We start from the raw sequence: 24,280 nt of genomic DNA, 5'->3' as shown, positions 1-24,280 counted from the left end.
ATATGCTGGGGTAGGGAATAAAAACACTTGACAAACCATTTTATTTTTTAATCATACAGCTAAATACTGTTGCGTTAAGCAACAGTTGATGTGCAACAGCAGCATTATCAAAAGGTTTACCTTTTACAAAGAGAAATATGTAGTTTGAGAATTATTTATAAACAAAATCTTTTGGATATGTTAAGAAATCCATACGGTCCAGAAAAATACAAAATAATAAATAAACCAAACTACATTTTGGACCACAATTGAAGAAACAAATAAGACGATAATTGCATTTTATGAAACAACTAATATGAACAATAAAACAGGCCTTTAAATCGTGGATGGGGAGCATGGACAACCAAACCTGTTGCAGATTAGTTGCTATAAAATGGAGTGTTCTGTACTCAATATCTGCTGGACAAAACAATGATGGCTATGAAACAAACTCACTTTTGTATCACTTTTTCAGCCCAATGTAAACACACTAAGCACTGACAGGATTTAGCATGGTGTTAACTTTCAGAGATAGACTGTGATATGAGCACTAGTGATGTCAGTCAAACCTGAGCCGTGACCCAAACCTGGTCTCACTGCTCTGGGGACCACTACAGGTTTAGAGTGACATGCTGATCCGTGGTCTGAACACAGTGGTCCAGTGCCTCCTTTAGCTCTGTCAGCTGTTTGACACCAACTCTTAGCTTCTCTCTAAGGACACAAAATAATTCAAAACAGAAGAAAGAGAGACATCCACATGGGAATGCAATTTCCATGAGCTAAATGGGCCTACATACCATGTATTTGCCTTAACTCATTTTCATAGTAACTGGCAATAAGAACTCAAATAGATAATCATACTCATTTATTTTGATTTAAACAACATATTTCACAATATCAACAGAATCAAAAGAACACTGATACCCAGAGGTGGACCAAGTCATTGCTTTGCAAGTCTCAAGTCTTTACACTCAAGTCCGAGTCAAGTCCTAAGTCAAGACAAGCAAGTCCAGAGTCAAGTCCCAAGTTGAGACAGGCAAGTCCCGAGTCAAGTCGCAAGTCCTACACTTTGAGTTTTAAGTCATTATAACATACTATATACTTAGTCTGGTTTCCTCCAACATTCCAAAAACAAGTTAATTGAAGACTCTAAATTGTCCGTACGTTTGAATGGGAGTACAAATGGTTGTTCAGGGTGTACCGGGAGTCAGCTGAGATAGATGCCAGCACACCCGTGACCCTAATGAGGATGAGCAGTTCAGAAAATGGATGGATGAATATACTTATATATTTTATATATATAAGATTAAATATATTTAAAATGCATATTCATTTATCAAAACAAATTTAATTAAGTGTATTGAACCTTTATAAGAACACTAGTGGGCTGATCAAAGTTTTTACTCCTTCAAAGCAGATTGTCAAGGGGGGTGCGCTTAGTTTTTCTCCTTCAAAACAGATTGATTTTCATTTTCAGTTATTCAATGAAAAAAATTACACAACATTCTATGACTTACTTTTTCTCACTTTATTTCTGAAATTATATTAAACAGACCTGTGCAAATGAGAATGTTATCCAGAAGTGCTGCAATTAGTAATCGAGTGTCCTACTGACAATTCTATAGAATAATCACGTAATCGGCTAAGATACATATTTGTTTTTGGTTAAAGAGCAATCGTGAATACACAAGAGAAAATGAGACATTTCACTTAATAATGAGCGACCTATTGGTTTCCTCTTTTAGATTCATTCATTCGTTCATCTTCCATACCGGTCATCCTCGCTCGGGTCACGGGCGTGCTGGAGCCTATCCCAGCTATCTTCGTGCGAGGGACGGGGTACACCCTGAACTTGACACCTATGGGCAATTTAGAGTTTTCAATTAACCTACCATGCATGTTTTTGGGATGTGGGAGGATACTGGAGTACCCGGAGAAAACCCACGCAGGCACGGAGAGAACATGCAAACTCCACACAGGCAAAGCCAGATTTGAACCCAGGTCCTCAGAACTGTGAGGCAGACATGCTAACCAGTCGTCCACCGTGCCGCCCCTCTTTTCGGTAACAGTATTTTTCTTAAATTCACATTGTGCGTTTAGCAGGAAACTGCATTTTCTTGTCTACAAACATTTCTCGTGAGGATAATAAAATAAATAAAACACACATATAAATAGATTTCAGTTTAAACTTGGCATTTCCTGTGAGTATCAAAACAAGGCATTGATTTAAAAAAGGAACACAAGTTTGTCATCTTATCGAAAAGGGACAATTTTATTCAACTGTGTTATCTCAGTCAGAACACTAGGGGGCACAACTAAATTATTACGTAAATAACAGGGAGAAGAAAAGGGCACGAAGAAGAATGTTGCTTCATGTTGAATACATGGTAGCTGTGTGCTGATCGGTAAATAAAATGAATTAAAAAAAGAAATACAATGCTGATTTTTGAGAACACTACACTGAATAAACCAGACTCTAATGAACAGTTAGGCATGCCTGGCCTACAGTGTAACTATTTGTGTGACTGTTCGCACAGCTAGCTGCTAATGCTAACAAAAACGAGCAGACGTAACGTCAAGACGCGCGAACCCACAATGCAAAGCGGATTATTATTATTATTATATATATTTTTTGCAATAATTAACGTCCTTCTTGGTACATTAATTGTCACTGTCGTTTTTGGGTATGTTACCAGTACTTCGTCGAATGTGTACCTTATGTAATTTATTATTTATTTATGTTGCACTGTGTGTGTGTGTGTTTTTTTTTTTTTTTTTTTTTAAATGAAAACATTACTGTAGGTAGTGTCTGAAAGAGTGACCTCCTGGTCAATTCCTCTATATGAGTGTACCCAACAGGGCGTTAACTGTTAAAATAAATAAGGTTTAATAAACCTTTCGAATGGTAGGACACTTCCACCTGAGCGATATCTGTTGAGAACATCAACGTTATAGTACTGAAATTCCTGTCATCAACTAGACTTTGGCATGTTGAGCTATTGAGAGAACGGTGGAGTGTTTGTATCTCAATACTTCAGTAAAAATGGCAAATCTTTTCAAATAAATGGGCAAGTCTTTTCAAGTCAATGGGCTCGAGTCTGAGTGAAGTCACGAGTCATTGCTGTTCAAGTCCAAGTCAAGTTGCAAGTCTTGTGAAATTTTGTCGAATTTAACGTCATCAAATACGAGTTATGCGTAACACATACAGAGGATTTAAATGACGGTACTCAAAGGCCCGCAGTGCTACAAAGACAGTACAAATAATAACATAAATATAAAAAGCTAAATACAACTATGGTATATACAGTATAAAAAGTATTAATTGAAAGTGCAATATCAATATGCATTATGAATGTGCATTATGATCACTTGAGGTGTACAGCGGCTGAAATATGTAAGACGTCATTTTTCTCACTAAACTACTACTACTTTCAAAGGTGCGATTGACCTGAAAATTTCAAGAGATGTTGGGAACAACCCAAGTAATCCATACATATAAAGAAAGTAGAACAAATACGCTCTGAAATTAAGTTGTGTGTAAAAATGTGAAATGACACAGGGAAAAAGTATTGAACACATGAAGAAAGGGAGGTGCAAAAAGCCATGAAAATCACGTAAACTCTATCAATAATCAAAAAGCAATCCAGCCCCTTTTGAGTGCAAATGAATATCAGCTCGTTCAGTCCTAATTGATGGCCTACAAAAAGGTCTCATTGCCAAGATGTGAGTCAAGACACATCTAATGATTGGTAAGAGCAAAGGGCTGTCACAAGACCATCGCAAAGTAATTGTTGCAAAACATAACGATGGCATTGATGACAGGCGCATATTTAAGCTTCTGAACGTTCCAGGGAACACGGTTGGGGCCACAATACGTAAGTGGAAAGCCAATCATACCACCATAAATTTGCCTAGATTAAGTGTTCCTCTGAAGATATTTGACATAAGAGTGTGAAGAATAATCAGAACAGTTGTCCAAGAGCCAAGGACCACCTGTGGAGAGCTTCAAAAAGACCTGGAATTAGCAGGTACTGTTGCCACAAGGAAAACAGTTTGTTCTACTTTCTTTGTATGCATGGATTTCTTGGGTTGTTCCCAACATCTGGTGACATTTTCATGTCAATAGCACCTTTGGAAATATATATGAGAAAAATGGTGACATGTTAAATACGTATTTCAGCCGCTGTATAGAGACGTTCATAGGTTAGGTCAAGTGGGATTTTTCATTGCCACCAATTTCCTCAGATGACGCTAAGCCATGCGTTTTCACGTGTCGCAGTGTGGAGGAATAGCAACCATAAATATACTATAAAAGAAATGTTTGACTTTTTTAAGACCAATATATTGACACTTCCATGACTTCAACTCAATAGCGTATGCTTTTCACTAAATGTAGATAAAACCAGTAACAAACTAGCAGCAGGTGAGGTGCATTGAGGGGCTGAAAAAGCATCTCCAGGGGCGATGCTCATAGCCTCCAGACTTCAGACAATCATTGACTGTAAAGCATCTTCATCTAACCCGTAACCTTAACCTCATAGGCCAGGGGGTGTCAAACTCATTTTTGTCCCAGTCTACATTGTTGGTACAGTTTCCCGCAGAGGGCCGTTATGACTGCCAAACCATATAAATGGTTGATCACCTCATCATAGTATTACATACTAAACACACCAATGTATAGCTAGTTTTGAAATCAGAAGTCAAGTTTCAAATCTCTTTAACTACTGTTCAAGTTACTGTAAAAAGGGTTTTGGTAACAAACAAATGCTTGCAATATCTCAATATTATTTATAATGATTTGAGGCGGCACCGTGAATGACTGGCAACCACATCTGCCTCACAGTTCTGAGGACCCGGGTTCAAATCGCCTTGCCTGTGTGGAGTTTGCGTGCTCTCCCTGTGCCTGTGTGGGTTTTCTCCGGGTACTCCGGTTTCCTTCCACGTCCCCAAAACATGCATAGTAGGTTAATTGAAGACTCTAAATTGGCCATAGGTGTGAATGCGAGTGCGAATGGTTGTTTATTTATGTGGCCTGCGATTGGCTGGCGACCAGTTCAGGGTGTACCTCGCCTTCCACGCGAATGTAGCTGGGATAGGCTCCAGCACGTCCGTGACCCTAGTGAGGATAAGCGGTACGGAAAATGGATGGATGCATGGATGAATTGAAATTTGGTACATATTTTAGCAAGAGTCATGGAAGTTGACACAAATGATTTACTTTCACGGGCTTGGCCACACAAAATGAAGTGGTGGGCCAATTGTGGCCCCCTGTCCTTGAGTTTGACAACTAAGGTATAGGGGTTCCTGGTTTATGAAGACCCATAGCGGTGCTCCAACATAAGCTTTTTTGCCCTGGGTGAGATAAGTGCCCTTTTTCCCAGAACCCATTTTTATTTATTCATCAATACAGTCCCCTCCTGGAAGCCGTCACCTTATCGTGGTGGAGGGGTTTGTGTGTCCCAATGATCCTAGGAGCTAAGTTGTCTGGGGCAGAGGCCGACAGGATAACGTGGGTCTCCCTTCCCATGGGCTCACCACCTGTGGGAGGGGCCATAGGGGTCGGGTGCTACAGATGCGGGCTCTAGGGACGTGGAATGTCACCTCTCTGGCAGGGAAGGAGCCCGAGCTGGTGTGTGAGGTCGAGAAGTTCCGACTAGATATAGTCGGACTCGCCTCCAAACACAGCTTGGGCTCTGGTACCAGTCCTCTTCAGAGGGGTTGGACTCTCTTCCACTCTGGAGTTGCCCAGGTGAGAAAATTAAATTGCTCTCCATCAGGGATGTCAAACATGCTACTCGGGAGTACAATTTGGCCTGCAGGTTGAAATTGAAAGTGAAAAAATATTGTGGTGGTGGGGACTAAGGATGATTTTGAGAATTATTATGCTCATGTAGAAAATAGAATGGTAATTGATGAAGAAATCTGAGGTTGTTTTGTAAAATGATAAAAAAAAAAAATTCATTCACGCTAAAGATTTTAATATGCTTGTTTTGCTTTAAAACAAAGGAAAACTATATTATGTATTATTATATTAAGTGTGATCTGATTTTAGTAGTTCGCCCCCTTCGACAACCCTGCTATTATAGTCTATGATATAGAGCAGCATACAAAAGAATGATAAATAAATAGGAAAAGCTGTCTATTTGTTTTGATTGGCATAATAATAGGCCCTATGTCAAGTCCACTTTATTTGTATCAGAAGACTTCACAGGGCCACAGTTGACAAAGCTCGACGACATCCCCTGATCTAAACCCCCAAACAAAATTAGGGATGTCCCGATACAACGTTTTCAGTTCTTATACCATACCGATATTACAGCCTTGCGTATTGGCCGGATTCAGTCACGTGATATTACTCAAACAGAAAACAATGGTCAGCAACAGTAGGTATGAGCAAAAATGACCCATTTATTATTAGCCAATGGGTTACATAAAGTTTAACCTTAAAATAAGAATATACAACTGAATAAAATAAATGAAAAAAATAGAAAATCCTGAAAAAGAATGTCAATAAAACCAACAAAAACAAAAAAATATATATTTAAATTTCAACATAACTACTGTTTAAGTTAAACATAAGCATACTCTACAAATGAATACATGGAATAAAACAAACAGCTCCGCTAGACAGAGCTGTTTTCCTGTTAACAAAAGTTGATGAAATCACCCACGTCCGCTGCTATTGATCTAATTGTGTGTGAGTTGAAAGGGGGAAAAACCCTGTACGGTAACACTGAATGGGAAGTCATTCGTGAAAGAATTCTATGTGACGGTAGACATTAGCGCCCTTCTGCCATAAGACAAAAGAGCTGGAATAAAAGGTCACACTGACTGCAGTACATCCTTGGCAAAGGCTGCCAAGCAGCAGATGCAACGAGGGAACACGATGGTGTGTTCAGGGAGAGGAGGAGGACACACCACGTGTTGGCTGTTCACACCGTTTTCATCGTGAATTCATTTAGCCTTCTTCCACTTGTCAACTCAACATGTGACTCGATTGTTTCATAATGTGAGGTTAATTATTCGCTACAGTTGGTTTAGGAAACTGGCCCAATTTTTAGAATCCGGTTCTCCAAAATAAATGTTACATAATTCTCAACACAAGTGTCACAGTCATTCAAACACACGGGGACAAACACACACATAGAGATACACGCACATGCGTGCACACGCACACACACACACACACAAAGGGTTTGGAGTTCATTGGAGGGTTTTGCGTTGAAAATGTTGTCACAAAATATTTAGTTTACCATCATTTGTTTTGAGATGAAAAACTAATGACGTCCAGCTTTCTCCATTTGTCCTGGTTCTAACAAAGCCAATTTACAAAAGGCACTGTGATTTTCTTCAGACAGCATACATTTTACCTAAAACTGTTCTTATAATCTTCATACTCAAACAGCTCTTTAAGGTTGTTGGACTAATACCTAAGACTGTGTAGGGAATGTTACGAAAGTAAAATAATGATGCTAACACTGCACTTGCATTCACATGAACAGGTAGCAGTGATATGAGGCTTGCTCAGCACACATCTAATTCAGACTTTACATTTCATTAGGTACCCATTGACAATTGAATCAGATCCACGCAAAGTGCTAGATCAAAAAGAATTGTGCTTTTACAATGATAACGTGGAATTCATTTAATAGCAGGTTTATTGTTGTTGTTGTGCTGCATCAGTGTGAGAGACCCTTTGAATATTTGAATATAATTTTCTTTTCTTTTCTGATTGTTTTTATATTTGTATTTACTGTATCATTTGCGCCAGCGTATTATTAAAATAAGAGTCCTGAAATGGTAATTATAATGTCACATATTATGCAGTCAAATAAGGTGAGCAAAGTAAATACAGCTACGAGGATTCTCACTCTACTGATGGCATCACAGCACTTCTGCGGGCACAGCAGAAGTCAAATATTTAACATCTGTGTTGATGTGCTCACAAAGTAAAAGCTTCAATCGGAAATGCGTTAACTCCTGTGTGAATTTGAGCTGACAGAAGCAATGACGTGTTGGGTAAATGTGTAAACAAACTGTTTAAACTGAAGGAACCTTTAGATACATTTTGGCTCTACAGACATTTGACTGCTTAAAAACCTCAGTGTACACTTAATTAATTGTGTAAAAATATTGGTAAAGTGTGATTTTAAAATAAAATATTACCAATGGAGATTGCATGAATGAAAGTGAAAAGTTTAAATCTTGTGCTCTTATGAAATAATCAGAACAAGACTTTAAGGGAGGACACGAAGGGAGGACAGGAAAGGTGGGGAAACAAATAGAACTCTGGCTTGCTTCCATGGCAGCTGCTAGGTTCAACCTGCAGTCACACAAAAAGCTGCAATTCTACACAAAAACAGATGATTTGTTTTTGTGTAGAATAGGATGGGCCGTTGGGCACTGTCCATCCATCCATTTTCTGTACTGCGGGCGTGCTGGAGCCTATCCCAGCTATCTTCTGGTCGCCAGCCAATCGCAGGGCACATATAAACAAACAACCCTTTACACTCACATTCAGACCTACGGGCAATTTATTAGTCTTCAATTAACCTACCCTTCATGTTTTTGGGATGTGGGAGGAAACCGGAGTTGTGTTTTGGATCGTTATCCTGCTGCAGAACCCAAGTGACCTTCAGCTTTGAAGTCTCAAACTGAGGGCTGAACATTCTCCTTCAGGATTTTCTGTTAAAGAGCAGAATTGATGGTTCTATCAATCACAGCAAGTTAACCAGGTCTTTAAGGAGAAAAGCAGCCCAAGACCATTAGACTACCACCACCATGTTTGATTGTTGGTATGATGTTCTTTTTCTGAAAAGCTGTGCCACATTTACGCCAGATGTAACGAGACACCTTCCAAAAAGCTCAACTTTCATCTTGTCAGCCCATATAATATTCTCCCAAAAGTCTTGGGAATCATTCAGATGTTTTTGTTTTGCGAAAGTGAGACGCGCCTTTACGTTCTTTTTGGTCAGCAGTGGTTTGCGCCTTGGAACTGTGCCATGGATGCCATTTTTTGCCCAGTCTCTTCCTTATTCCTGTGTCATGAACACTGACCTTAACTGAGGCAATGGCGACCTGCAGTTCTTTAGAAGTTGTCCTGTAGTCTTTTGTTGCCTCCTGGATGAGCCATTGCTATTCTCTTGGTGTAATCTTTGGTCGGCCGGCCACTCCTGGGAAGGTTCACCACTGTTCCATGTTTTCTCCATGTGAAGATAATACCTGTCCCTATGGTTCACTGGAAGCCTAAAGCTTCAGAAATGGCTTTTCTAGCGCTTTCCAAACTGATGTCAATAACTTTGTTTCTTGAAGGTTCTGGAATTTCTTTGGGTTGTATCATTTTGTTGCAGCTTTTTTAGATCTTTTGTCTGACAGGACAGATTCTGTTTAAGTGTTTTCTTGATTGAACAGGTCTGAAAGTAATCATGCTTGGGTGTGATCAGTGAAAATTAATAAAAAATATTGATTAGCCATAATTAATTAATGATTTAACAAAAGGGGTAAATACTTTTTGACACGGCCATGTAACTGAATTGTTTTTACCCCCTTAGTAAATGCAAATTAAAAACAGCATTTTAGGTTCACTTGGGTTATATTTGTCTGATATTTACATTTGTTGGATGATCTTAAACTTCAAAGTGGGGAAACTTCAAAAATATAAGAAAGGGCCAATAGTTTTTCACGGCACTGTAGGTGAACGGAAGGTTATTTAAGATGATAAGCAGAAGAAAACTAAATACAAACAAAAAACTACAATATTTAGATTAAGGAGGATAATGTTTGTCTGACGAGGATATCCGAGGTCGAAGAAGTTTTTGCGACTATGATTTTTAAGATGAGCAACAGCTCGAACACAAACGGCACACATACTGAACCTGTCAGGACATGGAGCAACAGAAACATGACAGTGGGCTTCTGATAAAAGCAGAAGTGATTAACGCTTCTAATTAAGGCTAAGGCAAATTTAACGTGTTAAAATGTACTTTTGGCGTACAAGTGGTAAGACCTGCATGATTGTTGACGCTTACATTTTCTAAAGATTCTTATTTTAGTGGCACAGTTGGTCCACTTCATTAAAAGAAGGTTGAAGAATGTAGGCAGAAATATAAAAAAGGGTCAATATATAATTCTGGGATTATGTGAAAGGTGGTACTGGCACACTGGCAACATTGCAAAAAAGCTACTTAGTCAGTAAAACACACGACGAGTTGGTATTTGTTAAACATATATCAATCCTTATCCAGAATTGACTTCCATCCTATAAACAACTCACTCACCCAACACATTCAAGAAAACATTCATTTATTTTCCATACCGCTTATCCTCACTAGGGTCGCGGGCGTGCTGGAGCCTATGCCAGCTGACTCTGGGCGAGAGGCAGGGTACACCCTGAACGCTTTACATTATGAAAATTGTTATTGTTTCACTGAGAAATTAAAAGCTTACTTTTTTTTTTCAATTATGTTGAGGACTTTGGGTGCTTGTGTCCTACCTATAGTCTTCCTGTGAGAAACAACTGAGTAGGTCCGTATCCGCCAGTCTGGAATTAACATCAACCATCTGAAGCACAGTGCATAAGTATTAACACTCAATTGAAAACTTAAGCTTGACTAAATTAAGACAACTAATGTCAATAGAAGATAGCACAAATAAGCACTGACCTTATTGGATTTGATCGTGCTGAGAAGCACCTGCACTTCTTGCAAACCAGGAGAAGAGGACAGAACACTAAAAAGAATAAAATGAAATATAAATATGAAAGTTATATATAGAAGACATAAACTGTGTTCCAAATTATTATGCAAATTCTATTTTTCTCAGATTTTCCTAAATAGTCAACGGAAATAACAGCATACTTTTCCAGTTATCAATTGTTAGAGCATATTTGGCAAGTTTTTTGTTTTTTTTTAACAAACCTATCAATGATAAGAGTATTTTTTTGAAAAATAAACATTTCTAATGCACTGTTAAAAATTCTTACACAGAAGAGTTTGAGGACATTTTATAGGCTTTAAAGTGCTGAAAAGAGTCATTAGTTGAATTTGAAGTCTTAGCATTTTTAAAAAGGCATCCTAACACTGCATCCACCACAGATACAGTACCTCCACTTTGGAACTGAGCTATTACTTTCCTTTACCAAACTCTTCTCTTGGACACCGGTTTCTTCTATCCAAATATTCTGATTCCAAAACGGGCATTTCTAGATGTCTTGAATTACCAAGGAAAGGTTCCACACTGGCTTTATGAGTGAAATGCCCAAACACTTTTAAAACCCTGAAAAAGGGGGCACTCTGCATAAAATGGCTAATTCCTGAAAGGTAAATTGTGGTGACCCACAAGAGGAAGACATTATTCACCAGGGGCGTGTATCTTCAAGCGAGGGTGAGGAGATTTAAAGGGTGTTGTTGGCTTCAAAGGGAGTGGATGGCTGTTTGATGTGAAAACACTCAGTCTATGTGGAGAGTAAACGGACAAGTTCTCATCGCATTATTTACTACATCTCCACAAAATGACATATCTCTGAAAAAAAAAAAAGTCGTTTGAAAGTTTTTACTCAAATCCATTGAGGTGGTGTATGAAGCCCAAACCATAAAAAAACTGCTAATGTTGAAATACTTCTGGACCTACCTGCAGAATGCCAACAGGAAATGACAGTTCAACGGGCAGAGATTGACTGCAAACAAATGCTCTCCTCATACTATTTATTCAGGATGTATTAAATCTTCCAGTGTGTCGGTGAACTCTGATCGTTTGTATGTATACCTCTCGTATTATTATGATCTTTACGTTTGTATGAAGTGTTTTTTTAAGTGGTTTATGACGTTCTGATAAGTTTGATGGTGCATTTGGATTCTGTGAAGCAGTGAGTGGCAGTTTAAAAACAGGCTCTAAACAAAGTCACAAGCCCATGTTGTCAAGGCCTTGTAGAAGAGATGCAGATAACCGCAGTGAGCTGAACAAGTAGCTCAACAATGTTGAAGAGTATTGCTGCATCATGGGAAAGGTGATAAGATGAGCTCGAAGGTCAAGCTGATTATAATGTATTCAAAATGAAAGGTCTGTATGCTGTGGAAGAGTGTATAAGACAGAAACAAGCAAAAACAAGTGAGGACAGGCCCACAGCTGAAGAAAATAACACCTGTGAAGATATGAGAATGGCTTTTGTCTCTTCCATGCAAACATTTTTCTTTAGTTTTTTCCAAGACTGAGGTTTGAGAAAGTCTCACAATGACTTGCAGTGAATAGAAAAATATACACACTGCTTTTCAAATGCCATTTTTTTTCGTGATAGAAATAATGACACCAAGACCAATATCATTTCAAAACTTCTTTTTTTAACCATTCATTCAAACTAAATGGGAGTCAGCACACACCTGCTACCACTTAAAGTGCCTCTGATTTTCTCCAAATAAAGTTAAGCTTTTCTAATAGGCTTTTCCTGACATTTTTGTAGTCACAGCACAAGCCATGGTCCGCAGAGAGCAGGGTCCGACATTAATGCATAGTATGCATAGACGGTGGCCTGCTCGGGCCAGTCCAAATTTCTAAGTTACCGAAAATTTTCACATGCCAAAAATGGCTCAACACTGGATTTTCAGTGTCGGTTTGAAATTCTTTTTATCACCGAAACATCCCGTCCAAGACATGATGTTGTGATGACGCACATGTTAAAGGAGAAACCGCAACCGGCACCGCCAGACTGCATAAACGGGCACGCATTCGGGTTAGCCTCAAGACGATAGCCAAAGCTAACGCTACTTGCTTCATACGTTCAACATGCATACAAGAGGCAGCAGGACCACGGAATGGCGGTGAGGAACCAGGGCAGCGACACAAAGTGAAGCTTCGTCACCAGATTATTATGTCCAATAATGTGCAGACAACAAGCCTACTAGAACATCTGAACTTTATTTTGGGTTACTCGGAGACACTTTAAATGGTGTCAATTGTGTGCTAACTCCCATTTAACATGAGTTTGAATGTCATTGGTTAATTCGGAACAACCACACCCCCAGTTTTTAAGAGTATGTGCACACTTCTGCAACCACATTATCTCAGTTGTTTATTGTTGAAATGATTCATTTTTTAATGAAATTGTACAGGCTGTAGTTCACATTAATGGTGGAAAACATTTTGAAATCATTTATCCTGGTCTAATTTTTTTCTATCACAAAAAGCTGGCATTTGAACGGATGTGTATATTTTAATATACACTGAATATTAATGTATAGAGAGGCAGAATGTGGACTGGGACAGCGAGGCAAGTAGGCGCAAATACCTGATGAAGGCTTGGAGCAGCTGTGAGACCATGGAGGACATTTGGCTCAGACAGACCACGGCATCCCGTGGTGGAGCAGGACCTCCTACAGGCAAGGCACTCAGTCTGGTGTGAGGATCAAAGGCCAGAGCTTTGAACACTTCCAAGCTGGAATAACGACAGAAAAGGAGACATGCAGTATCAGACAAATTTCATCCAATCATTCACTGCGGTTTTAAAACAGCGATTACACTTTGTTCCCAGTGGCCACTGCAGCACTGTTTGATCGAGACAAGGCATTGGATTTTGGCTATTTTTTCCTTCTCTGTATTCAAGTCTTGCCAGGTTTGCTCACTGTGTCCTTTATGGGACGTGGGGTGAATTGGCTCAAGGCACACTACGGTTTGGCCCCCGGTGCACAACGGATGCCAGTACAATGCGACGAAAAGGCTACCATACACCGTAGCTTGCCATTAGAACCATGACAAAATGTGGCAAAAGAGGACTGTCAGGTTTTGTTGCATTCATCCACATCCTCATCCACACTGTGAACTGCTGTGGAATTTAAAAAAAAAAAAAAAAAAAAAAAAAAAACTTCATTAATAATTAATTCTTATTTTCAATTTTCTTTAATTTAATTAAATTCAAACATAATTTAATTAACTGTATAATAAAATAACACAAATGTTACATGTACAAAACATCCTATGTCCAGATTTGATCAGTTTAATATTATATACTACTGGTCAGTCTGCATGCGAGTCTTTTATGCTTACAAATGTTTGGCCAATTGGAAGTGTTAAAAATGGCTTGCTCTCTTTGACGATACAATGTTAATGGTTCAAAAAAACATGCCTTTTTTTTTTTTTGGTTTAAACTGTACACTGAAAAATGCCAACAAATGAACAGATAAAACAATGCATATGAAATACTTACATTTATAGTTACTCTTATATTATTTTGTATAACTATTCATCGTAATTGTGAAGCCTGTGCATTAAAATCTATACATCTGCTACTATGTTCACCTTATCTCACAGACTTTACACCAGATGTTCTCAAACATGGCCCAGACTTCATGGTGAGGGACATGAGAGGAAGGAAGTTGTTTGGCTTCATCATCCTCGTTCATTACAACATCACAGACATCTGATTGAGGCTAGGTGAGAAAATTTCAATTGGGAGAGCTTGTTTACTGGTTAGCAAAGAGGATAGAACAATCCACAACACTTTGTGCATTAAGCAGACCTGAGGTTGTAGCTTGTGGACGATGTTGTCCATTGTGGTCAGTGCCTGAGGAACGTGGCTTGACCTTTTGGCAAATTCCCTAACAAACTCCTTTGCTTCTTGGATAGTCATCAGTGTAGAACTACGGTCCCTTGATTGATCTGGGAGAACATAGCAACACATTAATGCCTTTAAGGTGTTGTCATCCACATTTAGGCAACCATCATGTCGTTCTGCGTGCTGTATGTGTCATAAAATACACAATTTGGCTTGCAGTTATGTCAAATAATAGTAGAGCAGGAACAGCAAATGGAGGATTTGCTTATTACTATAATTGTGGAAGATGAGCAACCAGATACTGTGCACTTAGTGCGCTCTCCTGGGTAAACTTCATTATGTAGCTTGTTGCAGTACATTTTACCATAGCAAATCAGTTTTAAAGCCTAATAACTATGAGGTGTGTCAGAAAAGTTCCAGGAATCCCCCTGGAGTGTCAAACACTTTCCCAGCCTTCTCAGCCATGCCTTCATGGTTCCTCCACAGTGCCATCATCACAGCCATTTTGAGCTTGTCCCCGTCTTTAAAGTGGGTCCCCTTGATGATCCCATTGAGCTTGGAAAGAGGAAAACAATACACAACTGGTTGGGAGAGTAGGGAAGTTGCTCCTGCATGGCAATGTTCTTCTTGACCAGGAATTGTCGGAGGCTCAGCTTATTGAGGGCTGCAGGCGCCTTGTCAAGGTGAAGCAGCCATGGGTTGTCCTGCCACAACTCTCACCTCTTCTCACGCACTGAATGAAGCAAACGCCACATGATCTCTTTGTAGACGTGCTGGTTGATCATCATTAAAAATTGCAGTTTGCGTTTTGAAATACATCTTTTGTGACACGAGTCCTGGAACTTTCTGACATACCCCTTACACTGTCAGCACAAATGTGTGACATACTTTCAAAACTGTGACTACAGTAGTGAGACCTACCGAAATACAATTCAAAATATACTGACATGTTCCCAACATTACATTATGTAGCTACATGAGACATTCTACAGCAGTCAAAAGGATTATTTGTTAAATTAATACCCCTCTGACAGTGTCTCTCAAATGACTGCTTCTAAATGCTGTGCTTAATATGAGCACAACTTCACCCTATTTGAATCAAACAAGAGCCCTATAATTTTCCTTTGTCATCCTCTTACACCATTCAGCCTTTTCTATTAAAGCAGTTGCTTTTCTATACCTTCGCCATCACACCTCTCTCTTTTCGACCATAGTGGCACACAGCCAGGCTGCATTTAAGTCCACAATAGTGCTTGTGGATCAAGGACACACCAAACAACATGAACATTCTTGGTGGGGAATGAAAAACTATTGCGCTTGTGGTGAGGTACATAACTACACCCAGATGCACAGCCACAGAGAATTAGTGGCTGATGCTCTCTGCACACGCCTTGTGACTAAGGGTAATTTAATTAGATACAGTAAAGGGATTGAGAGCTAGATGAAGAGGCAGTGCAAAAGGTGACTCAGCAGTATAGTACTGACACATATTAGCTTGTCCTGTTTTAGAAGGTGACCTAATTCTGTCTGTTGTTCCGGGGAGTTCTGGTGCAGTGCAGTGCTGCAAACGTCATTCCTCAGCGGATTGGGGCTTTTCAGCAGGGGATGACTCAGTCTTGTCTTTTGTTCTGTCAGAACCCAGTCAGCTATTTGGAACTCGTGAGCATTTGCATTTAAACAGGTAGAGTCATTGCGACAATTGTAAGAATTTTGCAAGCTCAATAATAAACGACTCAGGTTATTCAGGACTCTGAAAATATACTTCTCCAAAACCCCAAAAGATTATTTTGTCAACTTTCGCAGCTGATCAACCTCTGATCCCAGAGGTTAGGATGTGCTTTAAAAAAAAAAAAAAAAAAACAGTAACACTGCATTATTTTTGTCCACTGTTTCCTATTATTTTCGAAACACATATAGTAGATTGTTAGTTAAATGAATAATCATTCATTTTCACAAATTATATTACAGTAGTTACGGAGGGCGACTGGTTAGAGCGTCAGCCTCACAGTTCTGAGGACCCGGGTTCAATCACCAGCCCCGCCTGTGTGGAGTTTGCATGTTCTCCCCGTGCCTGCGTGGGTTTTCTCCGGGCACTCCGGTTTCCTCCCACATCCCAAAAACATGCATTAATTGGAGACTCTAAAATTGCCCGTAGGTGTGACTGTGAGTGCGAATGGTTGTTTGTTTGTATGTGCCCTGCGATTGGCTGGCAACCAATTCAGGGTGTACCCCGCCTCCTGCCCGATGACAGCTGGGATAGGCTCCAGCACGCCCATGACCCTAGTGAGGAGAAGCAGCTCAGAAAATGGATGGATATATTACAGTATTCACAATTAAAATGAATGAATTAAAAAATGACTGCATCCCCCATACGGCCACAATTCTGAGTGACATGACAAAAAAGCAAAATGTCTAACCAGATTCATTACCTGATCAAATGATCTACTGCTTCTCATATTACTGTTTTTCTGACAGCTCTTGATTATTTGGATACTTGATCCATATCCATCCAGCTATCCATTTTCTATACGTGTCCTCATTAGGGCTACGGGGCTACTGACTACGGGCCTGAACCTATCCAAGCTTACTTTGGGCGAAAGGTGGGTACATCTGGACTGCTCACCAGTCAATCACACATACTGTACAGACAAACAACGATATACACTGCCATGCCCAGCTAGTAGAATCTTCAACAAACCTAACATGCATGTTGTTAGAAAATGGGAGGAAGCCAGAGCACCCGAATAAAACATACCCAAGCACAGGGAGAGCATGCAAAAAAAAAAAAAAAAAAAATTATATTCACCCCGAATATCTTTATAAAGGACTACAATATAAAAAAGAGGAAATACTGTATCTTTTAAACTATTTACTATATATTATTTATTTATTCATCTTATTTTCTATTCTATTTATATTTCGCAAGTCATTGGTCTAATATGGGGCCTTGGGTATCTACCGTAATTGCGTGCCATATTATTTGTAAATGTGTTTTGGTATGACAATTAAACTCGTCGAATCCTTGATATTTCCAATTAGGAGCCTGAAGAAAATAGTTCTTCCACCCTATCCACTTACTGTGCAGACTTACCTCGTTTAAAGAAGTCAATAAGATTTAAAACTGTTTGCAGCAAAGATCGTGGGACAATGAAGCCAAATACTGCTCTCCAGTGCTTTTTCAAACAATGGAGAATGTCAAGAAGATTCCAGGGTGGCTTTAAGTAGACGATCTATTGAAAGACAAAAAGTTCACAAAATCCCGTTCGAACACATTCTTGCACATTTGTGTGAAACAAAACCACGTGCAATTTAGAGTTGAGAAGACACTTAACCACTCATTCCAATGTCTCATGTAACCCAACATGTTCCCCTGGAAAGTAAAACGCTCTATACGTTGCAATCATACCTCTTGCCACAAGTCATCATAAGAAGCTTTCATCTCCATCTCAAGCACATTGGACAGCACCTCCTGCAGGCAGTCTTCAAGCTCAGAGACACATCTATTTATTTTCTCTTCCACTGTGGGACTTCTGTGATCTGGAATTGGATGCACCTGTCAACATGCGAAGGCACAAGACTTGCAAACAGTCGCGAGAACAGAAGCTAATCTCCACATGCATGTACTTACATGCTAACATGACAGAAATGACTGAACTTACACTAAATTGGCCATTAAGGACCTTAGAATATAGGAATACATTAAGTTGCCCTTCTGTTTTTCACTATACAGTAAAACCTACCTATAAGCAAACAAAAACAGCCACCACTCCTCTGGGAACACTTTGAAGTGTGTCTCTGGGAATTATTGTGTATTTATCCAGAAGAACATTTATGAGGTCATATATGTTGTACGAGAGCTCTGTTTGAGTTTATCCCAAATATGTTTGATGGGTGTTAAGGTTTTATGTTTTTACACACCAAACTAATTCGAATTTGCCATGATGGACCTTACTTTAGCCTGGAACTGACAAGGGACCTTCCCCAAATGATTCCTACAGATTTAGAAGAATTGTTGGATGAAATAAAAAATTTAATTCCAGCATGAATGATTAGTTGTATAAATTCAAACACAGCACGTTGAATTAGCACTCTACTAGAAAATGTGGCCATTATTTGTGTTAGATTTTTTGCCAGAGCATTTCATGGATGGAGATAGAGATAATTGGTTATGCAATCAAACCAGTAAAGCCCAAGAACAGGCTGTGGACATGGAATGTGCATCACTGGTATGTGCTGTTGCCACTGTCCCGTGACAGAGAATTCCAAGTAACTTCTTTTTTTGATGAGGGATGCTGTCTCACCTTCCTCTGGGAGAGATAAAGACAGACGTTCTTGAGTACGAGATGCCACTGGTGTACAACTCCTTCCTGGCCTCGGAGAGGACATCGGTGAGTCCATTTGGGGAAGTCTCTGGAGGACAGTGCTTTGTAGGGGGTTAAGGTTCTGTCTTGAGCTCTCAACCTCTGCTTCCAAGTCAATCTTGCTCAAGGCCTTAACCCCACTAAGGACAGACTTACTGCATAGATTTTTATCATTTCTACAGTGGAAAAATAAAGTGGCAAGAGAATGTTAAAGTGTAAAAGAGTTCAAACTGGCATCATGCTTGACAACTTTCTTGCAAAACGTCAACAATCTCACAAGACCAGTGTCCCGGAACTTTGGGTTTGGCCTTCCAGATTCCTCGGTCCTTATGTGCTAAATCAAGCTATCAGGACACCGACTAACTTTACATTTAGTGTCATAGTGTGAACGTGTCACCAATTTGCACACCTAAATTTTACAAGAAGGCAAAAAGCAGGTTTTAATGTTGAACTATAGTGTATTTTACTTAGGGTTTTGACATTGACAATTAGGACTTGTCAGTCCGATTGAATTATCCTTGATTAGAACTACACTGTCAGTATCAAAAGAGGGAAACAGTAGCAGTATAGGGCAAACAATAAGTCAAAGGCTGAGCCTATCACAACCAAAAACATGCTTAGACATGTTATTTCTCACTCTATTCTTTCTCAGTGATCCTGTCTGGCCTTTCATTCACCCTAACTGGCACAATCCACCTGAAGCTACTCAAAGTCACATGCATGTGTATTATTTGCAGTAGACTGGCTAATGCAGAAGTGGTATATCTGGGGGGGAGGGAGAACTCACGTGCACAGGATGAGAACACAGCCTGGGTACAAACTCTGATACTGTAGGCAGCATTGCAGCACTTTGTCATCATTATTCTCAGCCATCAGACTAACTGAGGGCACAGAGACAGAATGAAAGGGGAGAGAACGAGAAACTTAGCACCTTAGGAAATCAAATCTAGCACATAAAAGACAAATGATAAAGGCATTTGCAACACAGCTCAAGAGTGGGTCAATGGACAAATGAGGGTGAGGGTGGGAGAGGGAAGCACAACATGAATGTTTTGTTTTTGAGTTATTATTGTTGGTAAAAGCTATGCTAATCAATTACAGAAAATCAGAAGAGTACTATTACCACCTGTTGGACAAAAAGGGGAGTACAGTCAAGCAAAGTACAGGATTATTGTATACATTGTGACTGTAGAGTACTGTAATAAATTACATTGTAATAACCACATTTTATAATGTCAAATACCTCTTCTTAAAAACGAATATTTATCTTTAAATAATATTCTAGATTAGCAGAAAATCACTTCAACATTCCATCCATCCATTTTCATTAGAGTCACGTGGGAGTTGAAGCCTATCCAAGGTGATTTCGGGAGAGAGGTGGGGTACATCCTGCACTGGTCACCAGCCAACCACAGGGCACATATAGACAAAGAAACATTCACACTCACACCTAATTTACAGTCTTCAATTAACCTAAAACACATGTTTTGCGAAAGTGAAAAGGTAGCCAGACATTACCCGCAGAAAACCTACTCAAGCACGAGGAGAAAAATCCAAATTCCACGTGGAAGGTCAGAGCCTAGATTCAAACCCCAAACTTCACAACTGTGAGAAAGACATGCTAACCACATACCCACCAAGCTGCCCTTCCATATTGTCATGTGAACTCATACATACTAAATATGTAATTGACACACACAAGCACAATTGCATATGAAATAAGAAATGCGAGGGATTTAACTGCACACTCACTGTTACTTTCAGCGGCCTGCTGCATTGACTGCCCCCAAAGGTGTCGTTCTCGCTTTTTCAGAGAGTTGTAAATGTAGGAAATGGCGGGACAGGCCAGATGAGCCACAGAACCTGTGAGGCCTTTCCCCTTTTTTAGAGAATCCAGCTCCTGGAGCACCACCCAGGGGATCAGGACAATTGGCAAACCCAAAGCTACAAATGCATAAAACATGGATAAAGTATGTGAGATAGCAACATATTATGCAAGTGAACTCAGAAGTTAACTCAATACGATCAAAATTGTTTTGATTACGTTTCCAACCTCAGTCACAGGGTCTTTTTATAATAAATGTGACATAAAAAATATATTTACAGGGAAAAAGTACATTAGGTATGAAAATCACCTCCAAGGCCATGATATTGCATCTTTTTCACATAATCCAAGTGACTGAGAAGAATGTTGGTGTCCAGAACAAGGATTACATTTTGCTGAGCAGGTTGTTTGCCTGAAAAATGTAAAAAGTTCCTGAGGTGAAATGACAGAGTTTACGTTTAGAGCTAAATTAAAATGTTTCCCATGCCTATTAAATTGTATTAAAAGTCATAATTTTTTTCAGCAAAAGCCATCATAACTACATTCACAAGACACAAGTAAGTGCTAAACCACTGCAAACTGCAACCATAATAACAAAATATTGTTTAAATGCAACATGTCATGTAAAACTGAGCATTACATCCTTTATTGTTCATGGATGGCTTATGGATAACCATTGGAAAGATCTGTGAGTGTAAACCTCACATTTCATTCGACAGTGCCAAGGCATGACCTTTAATCCGTGTCGGCATTCCGCACAAAATGATTGATCTTACATAGAGAATATGTAGCGCTCTCTTCTGGGGTGTCTATGTCCATACAGGTGAGCTCTCCATAGCTCTGCATTACATCCACCTCTAGTCTCCTCTCAGACCGGGCAAGGTGAAGCTCTTCTGCCACTTGCATCTCGAGTCAAGCATATTTTGGCAGCAAAAACAGTCAACATTCAATGCAATTTAAAACACAATTTTCATGTCATATCTCACCTGGTCACTTGTCGGCGCTGCGATGGCATCACTTGTAGTGGGGGGGATACTTGACAAAGATGGAGTCTCATCATTTTTTTCAAATGATTTTAAAAAACTCCGAGAAACGTCCACACAGCTATGAGGCTGTTTAAAGCTGCTTGTTGCAGTTGCGGCCTCAGAGACGGTGTGCTCAGTCGAACATGTGGCTGTCCCGCTTGTAGAAGTAACGTCACTCCTCTCACCTGTGTTTGTCTCCACGAGCCTTGGCTTAACCTTCTTTGGTATCTTGAAGTTGGAATGTACAGGTGGCGGAGCAGAGGCTATTTTGGGCCGAGCATATGACGACTTAGCAATTTTAAAGGAGACTTTGGGCTCGGTTGAAATAGAAAACTGTTGTCTGGTGAAATCTGTGGATGTTTTTGTATCTAAGATTTCTTTTTCTTTTACCAACAACTCCTGACTTGTCTCTTTGACTAACTCTGTTTGCTTGTCCCTTATAGAGTCCTTGGAGTGAGGAGAGGTCTGGCTTTTTTCTTTGGTCTCTATTGTTTTGCTCTCTTTTCGAGTCTTCTGTATTTCTATATCGTTGCATTTACTCTTCAGCAAATCCCGGCATCGTTTCCTTTGCTCTTCTGAAATATTACTGGGACTTGTTCGCTTCTTCTTTAATCTAAGTCCGCTCATGTGACAAGACTTTTTATCTGAACTACATTTAGAACCTCTTTCTTCTCTACGATGATCTGTGTCTGAATTCCTAATGTTCTGGGATCTTGACGGTCTCCTTTCCTTTATTTTACTCCCACTGTCAACCTTATCTTTCCGTGCAATATTAGGCTCCACTTTATGAGGGTAATCATTGTGGGTCGAAGCAGAGGATCTTTTTGTCTTTGAATAGGCCACATTTGTCTGAGAGACCTGTCTCCTGTCTGTTTCTTCTCCAGTAGGCCTACGGAGTTTGTATACAGCCTTTTTGATTTGGCGCTTCTCCTTTTCGACAGGAGGAGAAGCATGCTCTCTGTTTTTTTTAAGTGGAAGAAGAAATGTAATGAGAGGGTTAGTCATTATTTGAAAAAAATAAATAAAAATGAATCAACTAGTTTCGTTCATATCAATATTGCCACTCATCATTAAAAGTGCAATACACTACAATACTTATAGCTAACCTAGAGTGTTGGTTTTCATTGGGCCTTCTCTTGGATCGCTCACCCTTTTGTTGATCTTTGGATGTCTGAAATAACAGAAAAGCATAGTATCACATCTCAACAATACAAGGTGGAAAAGAAATTGCCAAAAACACGATCTTGCTGTCAAAATCTATACCTAGTTTGCTTGTGCATGCCTTAGTAGTTCATTATTTAATCCATCAGCTGTTCATCACGTTACAGTCAAGTTATTACTGTAAAATGCTTTCTAACAAGAGGATACAACTAATACATATAATAAAGTGTTAATTCTGTCTTACTTCCTCTTCTTTGGAGGACCTCTTGTGCTTCCTTTTTCTTGAGCTTTCAGACATATTTCTGCAGATATCAGACACTATCAAGTCAGTCCAAAATGAAAGTACTGTACACACTTGGGTCAGACTGTACTACAGCTGTATGGTAACAGTAATGGGTTTTAGCTACAGTCTTTCACGTTAAATGCTTACCATAACTACCACCTTGGTTGATATTCCTTTCGACAGCGAGTTAACATATTAGTAACAAACAATTGGACTGGCTGGTTTTCTTCGGATTGTAACGTGTACCTATTGTTGCTTTGTTCGTAGGTGGCTGGCCATAGTAAGCGTTTAAAAGTTGGTCGCTTTTCTTATGCTAGCCTTCGTCAGTGAAACATCGCAGACGAACGAGCGTTATTGCCTTCTTTGTAGATGTAAACTGTCAGTGTAGATTAAACACTGAGGATAAAACACGTTTTACTTGGTAAAATCAATTTGTCCCAAATTTGTCAGAACTGCACTACTGACATACCAAATCAGCTGATGCCGCGTCTTCTTCTATTGCGACTTTTTGTGTTGTTGATCTCGCTCTGGCTGATGCCACACACTACTGCCTCTATCGGCTATAGGGGAGAAGCACAGGTAAACGACCAAATTGCACCGAGTTATTGATCCACTGTTTCCAATTTAAACCTGCAATTCAAGAAAACCCTTGCTTGGTGAGCACACAGACACATATGGCTGGGGGGGGGGGGGGGGGGGGGGGGGGGGCGACCAGAGGGGAATAAACAGCTGAAGGTTAGTGGGAGATAAGAGCTACCTTGAGGTCATCTTGACTTTATTTATACAAATGTGCACAGCAAATCACACACTTTTCTGGGCGCCTACCACAGGCCACATCTGCTTTATTAGGGTTTCATGCACATTCCAGTCACAAATAATAATCAAATATTATATCAATATATAATATTATAAAAATGTAGGAAATATTACGCTACCAATCAAGCTACCAAATCTGAATTAAAGATTGTTGGATTGGATACATTTCGTTTTTGCGCAATTATAATGCGCTCCAAATTTCCAAATGCACTACACAAATAAGAGCCCAAACCTGCCTTGCCCTCCCACTCACCAGTCACCTATGGTATGTGTCATCACAGCCATCAA

At 39.6% G+C, this 24,280-nt stretch overlaps 1 protein-coding gene across 8 annotated transcripts; it reads right to left on the bottom strand.

Annotated features, from left to right (window-relative positions):
- Positions 1-33: 33 nt before the first annotated feature.
- Positions 34-23,690, bottom strand: swt1 (SWT1 RNA endoribonuclease homolog). Of its 8 annotated transcripts, XR_009789438.1 has the most exons (18): positions 23,324-23,689; positions 23,138-23,195; positions 22,839-22,903; positions 21,694-22,690; positions 21,484-21,613; positions 21,018-21,119; positions 20,635-20,826; positions 19,670-19,763; positions 18,823-19,058; positions 17,928-18,058; positions 17,613-17,751; positions 14,486-14,625; positions 14,266-14,396; positions 13,259-13,405; positions 10,641-10,707; positions 10,472-10,539; positions 8,537-8,664; positions 34-8,437 (listed from the first exon to the last, which is right to left on the bottom strand). XR_009789438.1 is itself a non-coding variant. In XM_061779927.1 (17 exons), the coding sequence occupies exons 2-17, from the start codon at positions 23,189-23,191 to the stop codon at positions 8,655-8,657; spliced, it is 2,703 nt and encodes a 900-aa protein (XP_061635911.1). In that variant the 5' UTR covers positions 23,192-23,195; positions 23,324-23,689; the 3' UTR covers positions 34-8,654. The 8 variants fall into 8 exon arrangements, 6 of the variants coding, with proteins under 6 accessions (XP_061635911.1, XP_061635908.1, XP_061635912.1 ...); XM_061779927.1 differs by having other exon boundaries at positions 34-8,664; XM_061779924.1 differs by lacking the exon at positions 8,537-8,664 and having other exon boundaries at positions 34-690; positions 23,646-23,689.
- Between the last annotated feature and the right edge of the window lie 590 nt (positions 23,691-24,280).

Source organism: Phyllopteryx taeniolatus, chromosome 7, assembly GCF_024500385.1.
Source record: "Phyllopteryx taeniolatus isolate TA_2022b chromosome 7, UOR_Ptae_1.2, whole genome shotgun sequence".
Taxonomy (NCBI): Eukaryota; Metazoa; Chordata; class Actinopteri; order Syngnathiformes; family Syngnathidae; genus Phyllopteryx; species Phyllopteryx taeniolatus.
This window is presented reverse-complemented; position numbering and strand designations above follow the sequence as displayed.